This window comes from Mobula hypostoma, chromosome 2 (genome assembly GCF_963921235.1).
Source record: "Mobula hypostoma chromosome 2, sMobHyp1.1, whole genome shotgun sequence".
Lineage (NCBI taxonomy): Eukaryota > Metazoa > Chordata > Chondrichthyes > Myliobatiformes > Myliobatidae > Mobula > Mobula hypostoma.
The window spans coordinates 22207373-22224363 of NC_086098.1; the positions used below are offsets into that span (position 1 = coordinate 22207373).

At 40.9% G+C, this 16991-nt stretch overlaps 1 protein-coding gene across 1 annotated transcript in view; it reads right to left on the reverse strand.

Moving 5' to 3' along the window:
- The window catches only part of LOC134338322 (triadin-like), a 426556-nt gene that overhangs the window by 69214 nt on the left and 340351 nt on the right, over positions 1 to 16991 (reverse strand). The window contains exons 35-36 of the mRNA XM_063034074.1: positions 15586 to 15630; positions 15435 to 15479 (exon numbers count right to left, since the gene is read on the reverse strand). Of these exons, the coding sequence (XP_062890144.1) occupies positions 15435 to 15479; positions 15586 to 15630 (90 nt within the window). The remainder of the gene's footprint in view (positions 1 to 15434; positions 15480 to 15585; positions 15631 to 16991) is intronic.

The following is a 16991-nucleotide window of genomic DNA, read 5'->3' on the forward strand; positions in this document are numbered from 1 at the left end:
GTGAGTTTTTCAAGAATGAAATTTCATATTGTGGATGTGTCATTGACAAGCACAGCTTACATAAGTCACAAGAGAAGATTGAAGCAGTGCTGCAGGCACCCAAACTGGAAAATGTGTCGCTGCTCAGGACATTTTTGGACCTTGTAAACTACTACCTCTGGTTTCTCTGAAACATTGCTACCATATTGCACCCATCGAACGTACTGTTGCAGACAGGTACAAAGTGGTATTGTTCAGAAAGATGTAAAAGAGCACTCAAGGAAACAGAGAGGCTAATAACAACAGGTGAATTGTTCACCCATTATGACCCATCTCTGCCCATCAGACTGGCGTGCAATACGTCCTTTTATGGCATTGGTGCTGTTTTGTCACACATTATGAAACATGGATCTGAAAGTGTGATTGTATTTGCTTCAGGATACTAACAAGTGCAGAAAGCAACTACGCACAGATCGACCGAGAGGCCCTTAGTCTAACGTGGGAAATAAAGAAGTACCACCATTATCTCTATGGACAAAAGTTTACTCTACCGACAGACCATCAGCCACTTCTGTCCATTTTCAATCCCAGGGAGGAAATCCCAGCGATGACTACTACCAGTTACAATTTTGGGCACTTTTCCTAGAAGCCCACTCAAATGACATAGAGTCCAAGGGTACCAGACAACTGGCCAATGCTGACAGCTTGTTATGCCTTCCACTGTTGGCAACTGAAGAAGAAAAGTCTTCATTCAGTGACCCATTAGAGGTGTTCCACACAGAATTGGTGGACCAGTTGCTGGTAACAAGTTCTGAAATACAAAGGGAAACAATGAATGGCCCATTATTGTCAAAAGTCTATGACATCACCATGCAAGGGTGGCCAGCTCATGGTAGTCCTATGTTTCCAGAGTTTTCAGTGAGATGAGACCTTCTGTGTGTACTTCAAAAAACACTGGTGTGTGGATCTCATGTTGTGCTTCTCTCTAAATTACGCACCAGTGTGTTAGAGAATCTGCATAAAAGACAGCTGGGTACATTCAGAATGAAGTGTCTTGCCTAGAGCTATGTGTGATGGCCGGGAGTAGATAGACAGATTGAAGACTTGGCCAAAAGCTGTCTGAGATGCCAGAACATTCAAAATGCACCCCCACAGGCAGCATTACACCCATGGGAGTGGCCGTCCTCACCATGGCAAAGAGTGTATATTGACCTTGCTGGGCCATTCATGGATTCCATGTTACAGTTTGCTGTGGATGATCATTCAAAGTGGCCAGGGGTCATATAATGAAGTCAACTGCCTCAGAAAAGACCGTCTCCGCTGTGAGGACTATCTTCTCCAGAAGTGGCTTACCAGGACAAATGGTGAGTGACAACAGACCGCAAAACACGTCGGAAGATTTCAGGCTGTTCATAAAGAAAAATGGCATCAAACATTTCAAGTCAGCTCCTCACCACCCAGCAACGGGTTAGCAGAAAGGTTTGTCCAAACCTTCAATAAATCCATTAAAACTATGGAAAAGGAGCACATTTCTCTACAGCGCAAAGTGGACAACCTCCCTTTTGTGTATCAGTATTCTGTTCATGCGACGACAAATCAAACACCTGCAATGTTGTTCATGAACAGGAGTCTGAGATCTCGCATAGGCCTCCTGAAAGCAGATCTAAGAGGGACGTGCCGGATAAACAGTTCAGCCAGTTGCCACGTAAGTCAGCAAGGAACTTCGAGATTGGGCAGGAAGTCCTAGTGCGTGATTATTGAGAAGACAAGTGGACACCCGGTAGGATGCTACAGGAACCAGACCACTGATGTAACAGTAGATGTTGGCGATCAGACATGGAGATGTCATGTGGAACAGATACTGGATGCTCAGCTAAAGAACACCCCTGAGTCTTCTGCATCCAACAAGGTGGACACATTGCATCCACCAGACTTCCCTCTCTGTGATGATGAAGTCATTAACAGCAACGTGACGCCTGCAACAGACAATGTTGTCTTTGACAAGACATCTGCTGAACCTGATGCCACTCCACAGTCCAAAGGCGCTATCCTGAAAGGACTGAACCTTTAACATAGTGAAGTTAATTATGGTCGTTTAATGTGAAAGCATGTTTATTTGAATATGGGTTGTTAAAGGGAAGTTGAATGCTTTGCTAGATATATACTTTTATGTTACATTAATCTAAAGGGTTGGGAAGTGTACTGAATGGATCTATTTTTTATAGCGCAATGACTGCCCGTAGCACTACATATGGACTGATAACTTACCTATGTGCATTGATCCGTTGTCTATGTATGCGCATTAATCCCCCTCTCTCCCTGCAATGTGAATACACCAGATGATCTCATCTCCCATGTGTGTGCTTTTATTTATTTGATATGTAGTTGTACAGACACAGCAATCTCCTTTACTTAACTTGTGGAAGTCACAGCAAAGCAAGGGTTAAGCAGATATTGTGCTGTCAACCCATGCAAGAAAGATCTTTGAGAGCAGAGCTCCCTTTGCACAGCAGGGGATTGGAGCCAATGTCACAGAAGGATTCAAAGAACACACACTAAGGGACAATTACTTTATACTTCAAAGTATCATCAGCTATTAGCTTGCGGTTTCTATTGGCTTTTAACTCCTGCATTGTGAATGACAATTGATCTTGCAAACAGTTAATTTGAATATACACAAGGATACCAATTGGTCAATATCTGTAATTGCTGATCAATTCTGTGTACAAATGCCTTTCTCTGTTCGGATTTCAGAACAGAGTGGTGACAGGGGCCATTCTGTTCTCCTTGTGCACAAGTAAATGAAGAATGACTGAGGAACAAATGCAAGTTTTCAGAGTCCAGGTATTGGCAATGACAAACACGTTTCAGATTACTGACTCCTTAAAAATATCTCCAAGTCCAAGTGGCTCAAACCAATTAATGACCTGTATTGTCAGTCTTCATTCTTGGGTATGACAGGTAAGTAGAGCCATTGGTTTCCACCAAAAACACAAGTGCTTAATTTACCCATGACACAAAAACCACATGATCAATACACTGCTTCAAGAAGATACTGGAAGTATTACTTTAGTTAAATATTATAGCTTACAACTGAATGACTTGCGCCAATAATATCCATATTGTTCATCAATAAGCATAGGAAGGAATCAGGGCAGAAATAGGCTATTTGGCCCATCAAATCTGCTATAATATTTCTTAATGTATTGCTCCAAAAATAATACTGAAGTGTACCATGAAAACAATTTAAACTACTGTATTCAGCTCATCTTCTGGCCCTCTTGTCGTGAGTGAAACTCCAGTGGGTCCATTGCATAGATTTACATCTCTCCCTCCAGATGTGTAGTGGGAATTTAATCACTATGGCTATCAGATTGACAAAGATTGCACGAGTCCCTGTTCAGGAGAATTTTCTTGATCAGTTCAAACTTCATTCCCATTCATCTGCTTTACACCTTTCTCAGAGAGACAGCAAAAATATACCTGCCTTCAGTTCCGCTCTCAACCAGAACAACCATCTTTACTTCAGCTTTTCCTTGTCTCACCCCATCACACCCTTCCATCCCTCCCTTTGCCTGGCAATTTAAAACACAGAGTCACAGAACACTTCAGCATAGAAACTGTGCCTCCAGTCCACCTGCCTAGTCACGTCAACTGGCACTGGGACCATAGGCCTCCATACCCTTCCCATCCATTGTGCGTTCCTTCCAAACTTCTCTTAAAAGTTGAAATCGAACCTGCAACCACCACTTCTGTTGAAAGCTCGTTCTATACTCTCACCACCATAAGAGTGAAGAAATTCTCCCAATGGTTGCCTTAAATATTTCACCTTTCAGCCTTAACCTATGATCTCTATTTGTAGCAGCACACATAAAAGTTGCTGGTGAACGCGGCAGGCCAGGCAGCATCTCTAGGAAGAGGTACAGTTGACGTTTCAGGCCGAGACCCTTCGTCAGGACTAACTGAAGGAAGAGTTAGTAAGAGTTAGTAATCTCTTACTAACTCTTCCTTCAGTTAGTCCTGACGAAGGGTCTCAGCTTGAAACATTGACTGTACCTCTTCCTAGAGATGCTGCCTGACCTGCTGCATTCACCAGCTTCCAGGTGAGGCGACACTTCACCTGTGAGTCGGCTGGGGTTATATACTGCATTCGGTGCTCCCGATGTGGCCTTCTATATATTGGCGAGACCCGACGCAGACTGGGAGACCGCTTTGCTGAACACCTACACTCTGTCCGCCAGAGAAAGCAGGATCTCCCAGTGGCCACACATTTTAATTCCACATCCCATTCCCATTCTGACATGTCTATCCACGGCCTCCTCTACTGTAAAGATGAAGCCACACTCAGGTTGGAGGAACAACACCTTATATTCCGTCTGGGTAGCCTCCAACCTGATGGCATGAACATCGACTTCTCTAACTTCCGCTAATGCCCCACCTCCCCCTCGTACCCCATCCGTTATTTATTTTTATACACACATTCTTTCTCTCACTCTCCTTTTTCTCCCTCTGTCCCTCTGACTATACCCCTTGCCCATCCTCTGGGTTTCCCCCACCCCCGTCTTTCTCCCTGGACCTCCTGTCCCATGATCCTCTCATATCCCCTTTGCCAATCACCTGTCCAGCTCTTGGCTCCATCCCTCCTCCTCCTGTCTTCTCCTATCATTTTGGATCTCCCCCTCCCTCTCCCACTTTCAAATCTCTTACTAACTCTTCCTTCAGTTAGTCCTGACAAAGGGTCTCGGCCTGAAACGTCAACTGTACCTCTTCCTAGAGATGCTGCCTGGCCTGCTGCGTTCACCAGCAACTTTTATGTGTGTTGCTTGAATTTCCAGCATCTGCAAAATTCCTGTTGTTTGCATCTCTATTTGTAGTCTCACTCAATCTCAATGGAAAGTGCTGATTTTATTTACTGTATCTATTCCCCTCCTATCTATGCATCTATACATGCTTCATTCCAGAAGCTGTTCTGAATTCTGATGAAAGGATATTAATCATTAATGTTAAAGCAGATTCTTTTCAGTTGTTGCTTAAATTTCTGTGGACTTCCAGTAGATTCTGATTTTGCAATGGACTGCCTGTTACACCTCAGTAAATTCATCAAATGACTTAATGGCCCTCATTATATTGTCCCAGCAACAAACTTGTGTATATCATTTATGTTGTGTTTTGTAACTCCAAAACATAAAATTAATTGAAGGAAAAATATGCAGCCGGGGATAACAGAAGTGAAACATCGAACCTTCGTGTTTGAGAAGCCTTCAGTTTGTCTCCACTGTTTCTCCTGCATACTTCTTCTGAAATTGGGTTTGAGGAGATCCAACTGAGAACTTGATTGATGACCCAAGAACAACATTGCTGGTCAGTTGTTGGTGTTGGGTGTGCTGCACTGTGATATGCAAGGAAGAAATTGGTGAGCTTCTAGTTCGGTGTCAACGTAGTGTGTTCCTTAGACTCTGGACAAAACTTTGCATCAGGTCACTTGTAACTGGGTGGTAGGGTGCAGATGTTATCTTATTCCATTCCTGTTCAAGAAGTGTTCTGGAAAACCAGTCCTTAAGAAGAGGCTTCTCAACACCTCAACATAGTGTGAGACTGAAGTGGAGGATATTGGGAACACTTCTGGCCACTTTGTAGCTGTACCCTCTGCTACCAAAAAAAATTATGCTTATGAATGGTCTGGCAAAATTCACATGAATCCCCTGCCAGGGCAATGCAGGGCACTCCCAAGGATGAAGAGGAGCTGCTCTTGGCATTTTCTGGACATGTTGGCATCTCGTACAGCGCATGACAAGCTGCTCAATCTGCTGATCTATCACAGGCCACCAGAGAGAGCTTCGAGCCAGTGCAGTCACTTTGACCAAGCATAGATAACCGGTATGTAGCACCTCTGACATGTAAGCTCTCAGCTTGGATGGTACAACTACTCTAAACTCCCAAATAGGGCAACCCCCATCAAGGGCTGGTAAAAATGGGAGAAATGGAGTTTCTGCTGCACATTGCAGCCAATTAGGTTGTTATGATATAGACCTGAGCCGGCGTGCAATCTTTTCTGTTTTCCTTTAGCATCATCACTGCCATTATGGGGAGACTTTTGATTTGCCTGTCGCCTGTTTACAGCCACCCAGAAGACAGACGTTGGAGTTGGTGTACTCCACCAGAGGAGGTGTGGCAAAGTGTCCAAGTTGGAGTCAGTGCTGCTGCCAGAGTTCACTTGGCAGAAGACAAACTGTATTGTGCTCAACTGCAGACTGCTGCAACATCCATGGACTCAGGATCTTGGACTATATTTTTTTGTGTACCTGTACTTTGCTGAAATCTTATATGTACTTACACTCTTGTATATGGTATACTAGACCACTGGGTGACCCACTGGGGCACTCTTTGAGAGAAGGGTAGTGCAGTCTGATGTGACCAGAATAAATATTAAATTTCCCTGAATACTATCGCTATTGTTTTGCTTTGGAAATTAAAGAAGAAAAAATCAGTTTATTAAAGAAGAAAGACACGTAGCAAGACAAATATTGCTCCTCCTCGTTTAACAAAGGACACTTTTTTTGATGACAACATTTCTGGTTGATCTGCCATCCTTCAAGAATACTCTAACGTTTTCATTTATTTTTCCCCAGTTTAAAGCCACATACAGCTGACCATGCTGGAATACCGGTTTCTCCAAATAAATCAACACATGGTTTGGCCTTGTGCCTTATGTATAGTCATAGCAAAGCATGACTGTATCGGGAACTGACTACCCTGAAGATGAATATCTTCCCCTTCTGATAAACTGAGAGTAATTCTTGGGATCATGACAATGTCATTTTTGAACGCACCAATGTTTATCTTTGCTACAATGAGATTGTCGTGCAGTTCTTCCACCATCATTCGCGTTCCATTGCAAAGCCTTGGTGGATCCAAGTTCCTCATTGAAATGATGGGAGATCCCCTCTTCAATTCCAGTTTATGTGGTGGTAATCCAGAGAGTTTAACCGAATCAAGGAATTCTGTTGGAAAATGAGTGGCATTAGCTCCTTCACTTATGGCATTGAAGGAACAATATTCTTTCATGATTCCAGGGAAGCATCTAATGCATGTGAAGTTTATTTTTCACATCATTTCATTGAGCGTACCAAGATACAATTCTTCGAGAATAGTTTTGCAGGATTGTTGAATGTCGGGTAGATGAAATCAATACATTCTTCCATGGTTTTTGCTGGCAGATTCATATCTTTGAGTAATTTGATTTCATCGTTTTCATTTTTCTCAATCTTGTCTTCTCCAACATTCAATAAGAACTCAGAATATCGTCCTTCCCCCTCACTCAATCGCATGTTTCTCTTCAATTGAAACTTGATGAAGCTTCTCCATAAGTAAGATTATTTTATGCATGAATTCTCCACATCAGCATCATTTCCACATTTCACAACTGCTAGAAGCTGACGGAAATCACCACAGCAAATGGTTAAAATACCCCCAAAGGTCTCATTCTTGCCACATACATCACAAAGAGTCTGGTCCACGGCTTTGAAGCTCTCCCTCCTAATCATGGGGCACTCATCCCAGACAATAAGGCTCGCATTTCGGAGTAAATTTGCAGTACTGGTGTTTTTATCGATGTTACAAAGGGCATCTTCATTGACTTTGAGGGGTATCTTGAATCTTGAATGCGCTGTCCTCCCATCAGGCATTAACGTTGCTGCAATACCGGATGATGCTACAGCAGTAGCAACATCTCCATCTCCCCTAACTTTAGCGAGGATCAAGTTGATGATAAATGTCTTGCCCCTTCCTCCTGGTGCATCAATGAAAATCAGTGAAGAGAGATTCCTTTCCAAGCAGTCGCACACATATTCATATACTTCTCTTTGCTCATTATTCAATATTCTGTGAAACAAATTCCTGATGTTCATCTCTGTTGTATTGCAGTTCACGCAATAATTCCGGATTGCCAGCACTTTGAGTAATTGTACCGTTTTTTGGTGTTGGCAAGTTATATTCTTCAAGTGCTTTGCCCAAGATCTCAGGTTTCTCTTGGAAATACAGAAGAGCTTGTCCATGATGCCTCTCATCCATCATGATGTTAGGATCACTGATAGTTCTCCTCTCCATTTGTAAGAAATCTTCAGACATTGCGTTCTTGAACCAGTTCCATAATTGCTGTGGATTGTTGATTTCAGTGTTTGTTAGCAAGATGACAACAAATCTCTCATTGCTCTGGGCATTCTTGTTCTTGTTGCTTCTTCCATAGTTGGCTGCTAATGATCGTCAGATTGCAACAATCCTCTCTCTCTGCAGGCATCTTTGAATGATGGAAGGATATCTCCATCATGTGTTTTCAATGATTCGAAAGATACTGGTCCCTTTGTGTGATGAAGAAGTCGTCTCAAATAGTAGAGGTCACCACTTCGTGGAGAAAAGGTATACATTCGACCCAGAACATTTGCTTCAAAAATCCCGGAGTACTCCTCTACTCTTTTCCCCATTCTCCTTCTTTCCCATCTCTTATTAGTCCAAGTGTAGAATCTGGGAATATCCACATAGTACAAGGTTCTTGCAAATGGATCACGAGTGCAAAGATCCATGAATTCCGTTGAAGTGGTTCTTGCCATATCATATCATTTTTTTATTCATCTGCACAGCAGCATTATCTCGAAAGAATACTTGATGCTGTTGGGGAAGGTGCACTTGAAGGCGAACAACGGCTGGTTCCCTCTCATGAATTGGAAATCCAAGTATCGATCTGACAGCCTCAGAGGGCCCGATATATCTGCCTTTCAAATACTGTGTGATTTCGTCTTCTCTATTCACTCCAAAAATTGCCCGATCACTCCCCTTCATGGTACACTTGATCACGTATTTGATGGACTTGACAGATGAGCATATTTCTACATTCAGGTGACAACTGAACAGCCTCAATAGTTGGGCATTATAGGGGACCACCCATTCAGAAGTTATAGTTCGACTTTGTGTCCTAATTGATGACCTTCGAATCCTCCCATTTGCACAGACCATCTCCTATATGCAGGATATGAATCATCCCCACACCTTGTATGCTCAATAAATGGCTTCAGGTACCTCTTACTGCATGTACCATTTTGCCAACACGGTGATTTAGTGGTGCAATACGGACCATGTATCATGTGCTTCACGACCAATTCATGCAGCTCTGGATCTTCATTTGAGTCTGATATTTCTGCTTGCACGAATCTATCATAATCTTGTGGTCTCGGCTTGGATGCTTCATCGAGCCACAGCAGACAGTGCAAATGAGGCAGACCTCGCTTTTGGTATTCCACACTTACAGTGCAAGCGATACACCTACCGAAGAGACCATCTCTTCCAGTGAGGTACTTCATAAACAACTTCCTCTGCAAGTCAAACACTCTCGCGATTAAATCCGGCCGATCGTTTGGTTGCTGATGCAAAAAAATGATGCTGTCGTATTTCTGGCCAGTTTGGATAGCATGTCATTGTAATGAAAATGAAGCATTACCATACTTCCATATATACATCATGGTGTCCTGACATCGTTCCATCATGTATCTCGGTCCACCGACAAATGTTGAGGAGAGGATGATGCGCCTTCCGATGTTTCTGAAATCATTGTCATCATTCAATGCATCAGTCATTGTATGTCATTGATCTCAAGGTTGCTTGATTCATTCAGATGTAGCTCAGTCTCTCGCCTTCAATCTTAGCAGCCATATTGACCAAGTATTGTTGGAATAGATTACCTCCTCTAAGAAGGTTATTAAATTCATTCTCATGGCTCATTATTCAATATGCATAATAAAGCATTTCCATCAGTTTCTTGTTGTTCGTCATTCGGAGTTGATGATGGCAGCCATCGTCTCCAAGTGGAAAGAAAAGTACGTATTGAAAGCTGTTTTATGAGCGATGGGACTTTGAAATTATTTGCAAATCACCTCCTCGTTATTTCAACACAATGTGCTCTGATCTTGCTTCAGGTTCAGTGCTGTTCGGTATAATGACAGCGACTTTGTTGGCAATTTGTGCATTAAATCTTCTCTCATGTTCAAATGCTGCTCTCCGGTCAGGATCAATGACAATGGACACCTCTGGCATGCCTCAAATTTGTTCTTTTGCAAGTCGAAGGGATGCAATGTACAGGTTTTGTTGTAGTAGATTTTCCAATAATTCAACAATCTCATGTTAAATTCCATCATTCTGTAGTATCCCCATTCTCAATTCTATGCTTGCTGTCTTGAGGATCCATGAAGTAAATTTGAAGGAATCGGGCTTGCTGGTTGAGGTCTGGCATTAAATGTCTGATGTAATGATGGATTTTGCCTTAAATAATCACAGAAGGATTCCATCCATTCCTTGTTGGAAGGACTTCTTTGGCACCAAAGGATGTCATTTGGAAGAGGCAATAGTATTGTCTGATGTTCTTCCTGAACTCGTTTGCAATGCATACATCATTGCTGTATAAATTGAGGAGTTCATTGGGTAGAGATTGTAAATTGCCTATCCTGACCTTTCCCTTCATACAGCAGAAATTTGCGGTTTCTCCAGTGAATAGGAAGGCACGACAGTGAGGGCATACTCTGGTCATCGAAACAACATCAGCAGAAATTATACGGCACTCGAGTCATGCATTTTGCCTTGCTCTTTCTTTGTCGAGGTATTGCTGTTGAAAGCAGGCGTTGTCGTCTGCAGCAACTCTCGCAATAATTACTCTTTGCTGCATATTCCAGAGTTGATCTTTTCTTTTCTCCTCTGTCTCTTCTTCTCTCCTCCTTCTGTGCCTACTTTTGTTATTCTGGAGATGCTCAGTCCTTTCATCCCCCGCTTCTTCATCTCTTCTGCCGTTTGTTCTTTGTCTCTGATCCTGGAGACATGCGTTTCTCAGCTCCTTTGTCTCTTCCTCTCTCCTCCTTCTATGCCAGTGGTCATTCTGGAGACGCGCAGCCCTTTCATCCTTCGTCTCTTCATCTCTTCTACCATTTGTTCTTTCTCTCTGCTCCTGGAGTCGTGTAGCCCTGGCCTGATCCAATTCTTGTTCTCTCCTCCTTCTGTGCCTATTGTTGTCATTTTGGAGGCGTGCATGCCTGTTCTCTTCTGTCTCTTCTTCTCTCATCTTTTTTGCCCTGACTCTTTGATCCTGGAGTCGGGCGGCCGCGGCCTCATCCGATTCTTGTTCTCTCCCTCTTCTTGCTGCTTCCCGATGATGTTTGGCGTAATCTCTTGACCATAATGTCCCCCTTCTCTTTCCACGCAGCATAATTCGGCTGACCATATTTTTTTACCTTAATGCTGTATGGAAGATACGAAGCAGTAACAACCAAAGACTCCAGGATGCTGTTTTCTCTTGTTGGCACTCTCCTAAATGGACGTGATTTTGTCACTACTGTCCTTTGACTGCAGCAAAGTGTTTGATGGGTGTTTCAAAGTACGTCATTACAATAAGATTTAATTATCTCTTATTGATGGGTGGCAGTTAGATCTGTCCCAATCCTGCACATGCTGATGGTGATTAGCAGAATGTGACCGCTCGAAATAGAGCTGTCCTGCCCTTTTGCTGTGGTTGGTGTCGCTGCTGTGAGCATTGTGAGGTGCTGCTGAGGCTGGCTGTGCGCATGCGTCATGGTGTCGCGTCGCGGTTTCCATGAAAGCTGGAATCGGGTGTGGAAAGTGAGGCCTGTTGACAAGTGAGCAATTTTATACGAATATAACCCTGACCTTTGAATGCATTCTGTAAGTTAGTGCATTTTAAGTCCAGTTAGTCAAAAAAGTGCCACTGTAATGCATCGTTTGGGCTAATTTGAGGGCACAAACAGACAAACCAACAAACAGATAAACAGAATGAGAATTTTAGTAATGTATAGATAGATAGATAGAAGATGTGCCTTGTGCTGTGTGACTGTTGGAACTGTGTTTTGCATCTTAGCCCCAAATAATGTTGATTTATTTGGCAGTATTCATGGGTATTCATGTATGGTTGAAAGACAATGAAAGTCAAACTTGTATTTGAATTTGCATTGAGGAGAGTACGTCGAGAAGTGTATCCTCTGTTGTAAATTTTTCAGGTATTTTCTTTTCCAAGGGTAAACTGGACAGTCCACCAGCATTTCATTGATTAGTCATCCTCTTGAATTCAATATTGTAATTATGTCCTCTAAGAATCAGAGCCCATTTTTGCATTTGTGCTGCTGCTGTTAGTGGAGCACCCGTCTGTTGACTGAAAATGGAAACTAATGGTTGATATCAGTAATGAAGTTAAACTTTCTTCCATATAAGTAACGGTTGAAATGTTTTACACCCCAAACCAGACTCAAGGTCTCTCTGTCAACATGTACGTAATTATTCTATGTAGTGGTAATGGAATGTAATGCAAAGGTTGTGGGGCATTCATTTCCATCACTCATAACGTGTGACATGATTGCACCTAGAGAATAAGGCAAGGCATCACAGGCAAACTTCACTGGATGAGGTGGACCACAACGTCTGATGTCACTATTTGTTTTACCTTTTCTGAAAGCTATCTCACACTACTTCATCCTTTACTGTTTCTTTCCAATCTCTAGTAATGAGTTCAAGGCATGGAGTACAGTCGACATGTTAGGCAGAAACCTGTTATGGTAACTGACAAATCCTAAATAGGACAGCAACTAGGGCACATTCTTTGGTCCTGAGTTATCCGCCACTGCTTGAATTTTCTCAGCACACTTGTGTAATCTTTGTGTGTCAATGGGGTGACCACAGTAATTGATGCTTTGTTTAAAGAATTCACATTTGTAGCATTGTGATCTAAGCCCATAATCTTTTATTCTTTTTAGCACTGTCTTAAGATTTTGGGGATGTTCTTTGTCATTTTCACGAGTAACAACATTGTTATGCAGGTAACAATGAGTTCCTGGGCAGCCTTGCAACACCTGGTCCATAGCTCTCTGCCAGTATGTAGACGTCAGTGAGAATCCAAAAATAAGCCTACTTTAATGATAAAGCCCTGCTGGAGTGTTTATGGTGATAAATACTTCGGACAATTCTTCCATCTCTATCTGTAGGTAGCTCTCAGCCAAGTCCACTTTGCTGAAGTGTTTTCCTCCAGAAAGATTTTCAGAGATCCTCCTTCCTTGGCAGAAGATATTGATCTATTTTCAGTACAGAGTTGATGGTGACCTTAAAATCACCACAGATCATGACAGACCCATTCTTCTTGGCTACTGGGACCACTAGTGTTGCCTATGGGCTCCACTCAAACTTGGAAAGAATTTCCTCAGCCTCCACATGATCTAGCTCACTGGCTACTTTATCACAGATGGTATAAGAAACCTTACAAGCTTTGTAAAATTTGGGTGTAGCATTTTCATTTTACACTATGTTATGAATTTTCCAGTGCCATCCTTGAACACTGCTATTGCATCATCCCATAGCTTTCTTAATTCACTTTTGGTTGATTCTGTTGCTTGGGATGTGACATGCAAATGGTGGATGGATCCCCAAACAAGTTGTAGTTGTGTCAGCCACTCACAGCCCCATAATGCCGGCCTTGTGTTTTTATCACATACAAGCCCAATATGGATTGTTGCTTGTGGATATTTCACTGTTATGAATGTCAATCACACAGGAGTTATCTTTGCTCCAGTATAAATTCTTAGTTAGATTTCTGTAGGTTTCAGTTCAATATCCTTGAAATGCCATTGAAACTCATTTTGTGGAATAATTGAAACAGATGAGCCAGTGTCCAATTCCATTATAATTAATTTTCTGTTTACTTCTAGTGTCAGCTATATTGCTTGCCGCTTGTCAGTTTTCACATATAAATCTCAAGGCTATTCAGTCCTGTGTCACTCTCATCATTACCAGACTTTTCATCAACACCATGCAGATGCTCCTTTTGAAACTGCAAGTTGACTTTTTATCTTTTACTCTTTCCTTTACAGTCCATTTATTTCTGTTTGTCTGACATGCTCCTTGTAAATATTTTACTTTGTTGGTTTTTCTGCAAGTTTCACCTTTAAACCTGCTTTAGTCTTGTCACAACAGTAAAACAAATTGCTCAGCCAGGGAGGTTTCTGTTTAGACGTTGGAATTTTGTTCACGCTCACATTCTTTCCTGACTGCAACCTAATTATTACTTTGAATGGTGTTTTCACTGATAAAGCAATTTCAACTGCTCCATTAAATGTAATTTGTGCTTCAGTTAGGAGCTATTTTTCAATGCTTTCTTGTAAGATTCTACAAACTAAACAACCTCTCAGTGTATCATTAAGCCCGTTGTTGAACTCACAATGCTCTAGACAATTTCTTCAGTTCAGCCAAGTGTGCTGCAAAGGGCTCCCCTTCCTTTTGATTCCTAAAGCATTCTGCAATCAACAGTGGTTTTAGTTCTAAATATTCCTGCATCACTTTCCTGATGTCAGCAAAACTTATTTTGATTGGTTTGGTTGGAGCAGTCATACTTCTAAGCAAACTGTATGCTTTTCCACCTACTATACTCAGCAAAACTGACACTCACTTTTCATTGGCTATTCCATTTGCTTTAAGGTATTGTTCAATTCATTCAGTATACACATTCCAGTCATCTGTTGTACAATCAAATGTGTCTATCATTCCGATGTAGCCCAGTCAATTCTGATTTTCTTAATTTAATATTATCACCCAGTACTTACTGTTATGAGCCCATGAAATTAATCTCTTTTCTGCCTTTTTAAAACTCGAATGTCTTTCTCCACTGACGAGGGAAAAAGTCCTGTGTTTTTTTTTTAACTTGAATGTTTTTCTGTCTCTCCTTGCAAAAAGAATAAAATGTGCTGCCCTTCAATAGGCAGGTTTTCATCTCGCGTTCATTTTAAAACTTACTCATCACCACTGTTATGTTTTGTTACTCCAAAATATAAAACTAATTCAAAGAAAAATACAGAGCAGAGGATAACTCATGTATGTTTAGTTGTTACTTCAGTGAGGCATGCAAATATGACGTTGTTGCCTAATGATATTTGCCATTCACGGTCTTCTTACATATAACTCGTAATGAATTATGTAAACAAAGAATACTAAATCAATCAATATCTTTACAATTTAACACAAATATTAATGAAATATTAAATGAATAACAATAAACACATTTAAAATACCAATTTCATCGCACCTTCTGACTGTCCTGGTCTGAATGAAAACCCAATGTATCCATTCCATAGAATTATATCTCTATCTCCTGAAAGCAGGAAGAGCTTTCCATTATTATTGACCACCAAATTCACTGAGGATCTACAACCCAAACAATATGCCCAAAAATGACTTAAATATGGTACCACAACATAAGAGATAGGATATGGCTACTTCAGAGAGAAATGCTCTGGGAGCAGCTTTTCAATTTTCTTCATAGGTTTCACATCCATCATATATATCCAGAATATATTTAGCATTGGAATGAAAGACATTGTTAAGATAAGAAACATGCCATTATCTAATTAAGTTAATTTTTAAGTTACCTTTTTCTTGAGGTTTTGATTTCACTTCCTTTATCCTTTCTGTCTCTAAACAGTTGATAAACACATGAATTAAGCCCAATATTAATTATTTGCTAATTGTGCATGAAAGTTCACCCAACCCCAATAACTAATTAGCTTAATTTTAAGTTACCTTTTTCCTGAGGTTTTGATTTCACTTGCTTTATTTTTTCTGTCTCTAAACAATTGATAAACACATAAATTAGGTTCAGTATTAATCAATTATTAATTGTGCTTGAATGTTGACAAAATTCTAATAAAATGTACTGTGAGTTCATTCTACGGATATATGCAATGCCACTTGAATACAAGTTTGGTAAAAATAGCTCCAAAATGGATGATACATGTAGTAGCATCCACATGTACATACTGTTTTTAAAGCAGTTCAGTTTGGCAGTTAATCAGTTAATCTTGGTGATATGCTATAAATGTTAAGAATGATCAAGAAATACTTTAAACTTCATTATCCAGTGTATTCTTATCATCTGAACACAAACAGTTATAGATTAAAACTTATGCCATAGCCGAGCCTTTCTAGAAAACAAGGAACGCTAGCCTAGGTCATTTTTTTCTCTTTGGAAGAGCTTTCTAACACTTATTCAATGTAATCAGCTTTTATGCATGTTGGGTTCTTGGTGTCAGGAGCATAATTTTTTGCCGAGCAGTGAATCAGATAAAATGGCAGATTAAAGCGTTGTTGCAAATTGGTAATAAAAAGTAGTTCCATTTGTGGCAAAAGTTGAATTGGATAAAGATTAACTACGGTGAAAGTGAACAAAAGTTCATCCAAAAAATGTCTGGAAGCAGGAATGTAAAGGAAGTTCCTTGATATATGAACATTCTGCAGTTTGGTTATAGAAGTGAAAGGAAAGGTAGCAGCCTCCTTAGTAAACACTCAGTGCTTCAGGAACAGCTTCTTCCCCTCCACTATCAGACTAGTGAATGGACAATGAACCCATGAACACTCCCTCACCATTTGTGTTTGCTTTCTTTTTGCACTACTTACTTAATTTAATTATTTTATCTACCGTACTGTATATTTCTTAGTGTAATTTATAGATTTTTTAAAATTATTATGTATCACAATGTAAATTTGACCACAGTGGGTGACTGGAATGCGCTGCCTGGGGTTGTGGGAGAGGCAGGTACATCAGGGGCTTTTGCGAGAGGTTTAGGTAGGCACATGAATGTGAGGGAACTGGAAGGATATAAACATTGTGTAGGCAGAAGAAATTAGTTTAGTTGGTGATTTGACTACTAATTTAATTGGTTTTGCATAATATTGTGAGCCAACGGGCCTGTTCTTGTGCTGTACTGGTCTAAATAAAACTAATCTTCTCATAGGCCAGATACCAAAACAGTTTGGATGGAAGCAGCCCAATAAATAGATCATTCTTGATTCATACCGTGAGGAGGACACCAGAATGAACTGATTATTGATTCTCCTTACTTTATTCAAAGGATACACTTGTTGTGAATCGTTAATACTTGGAACATCAATAATTTAATAGATAAAGCAAATTATGAATAACACTTGCT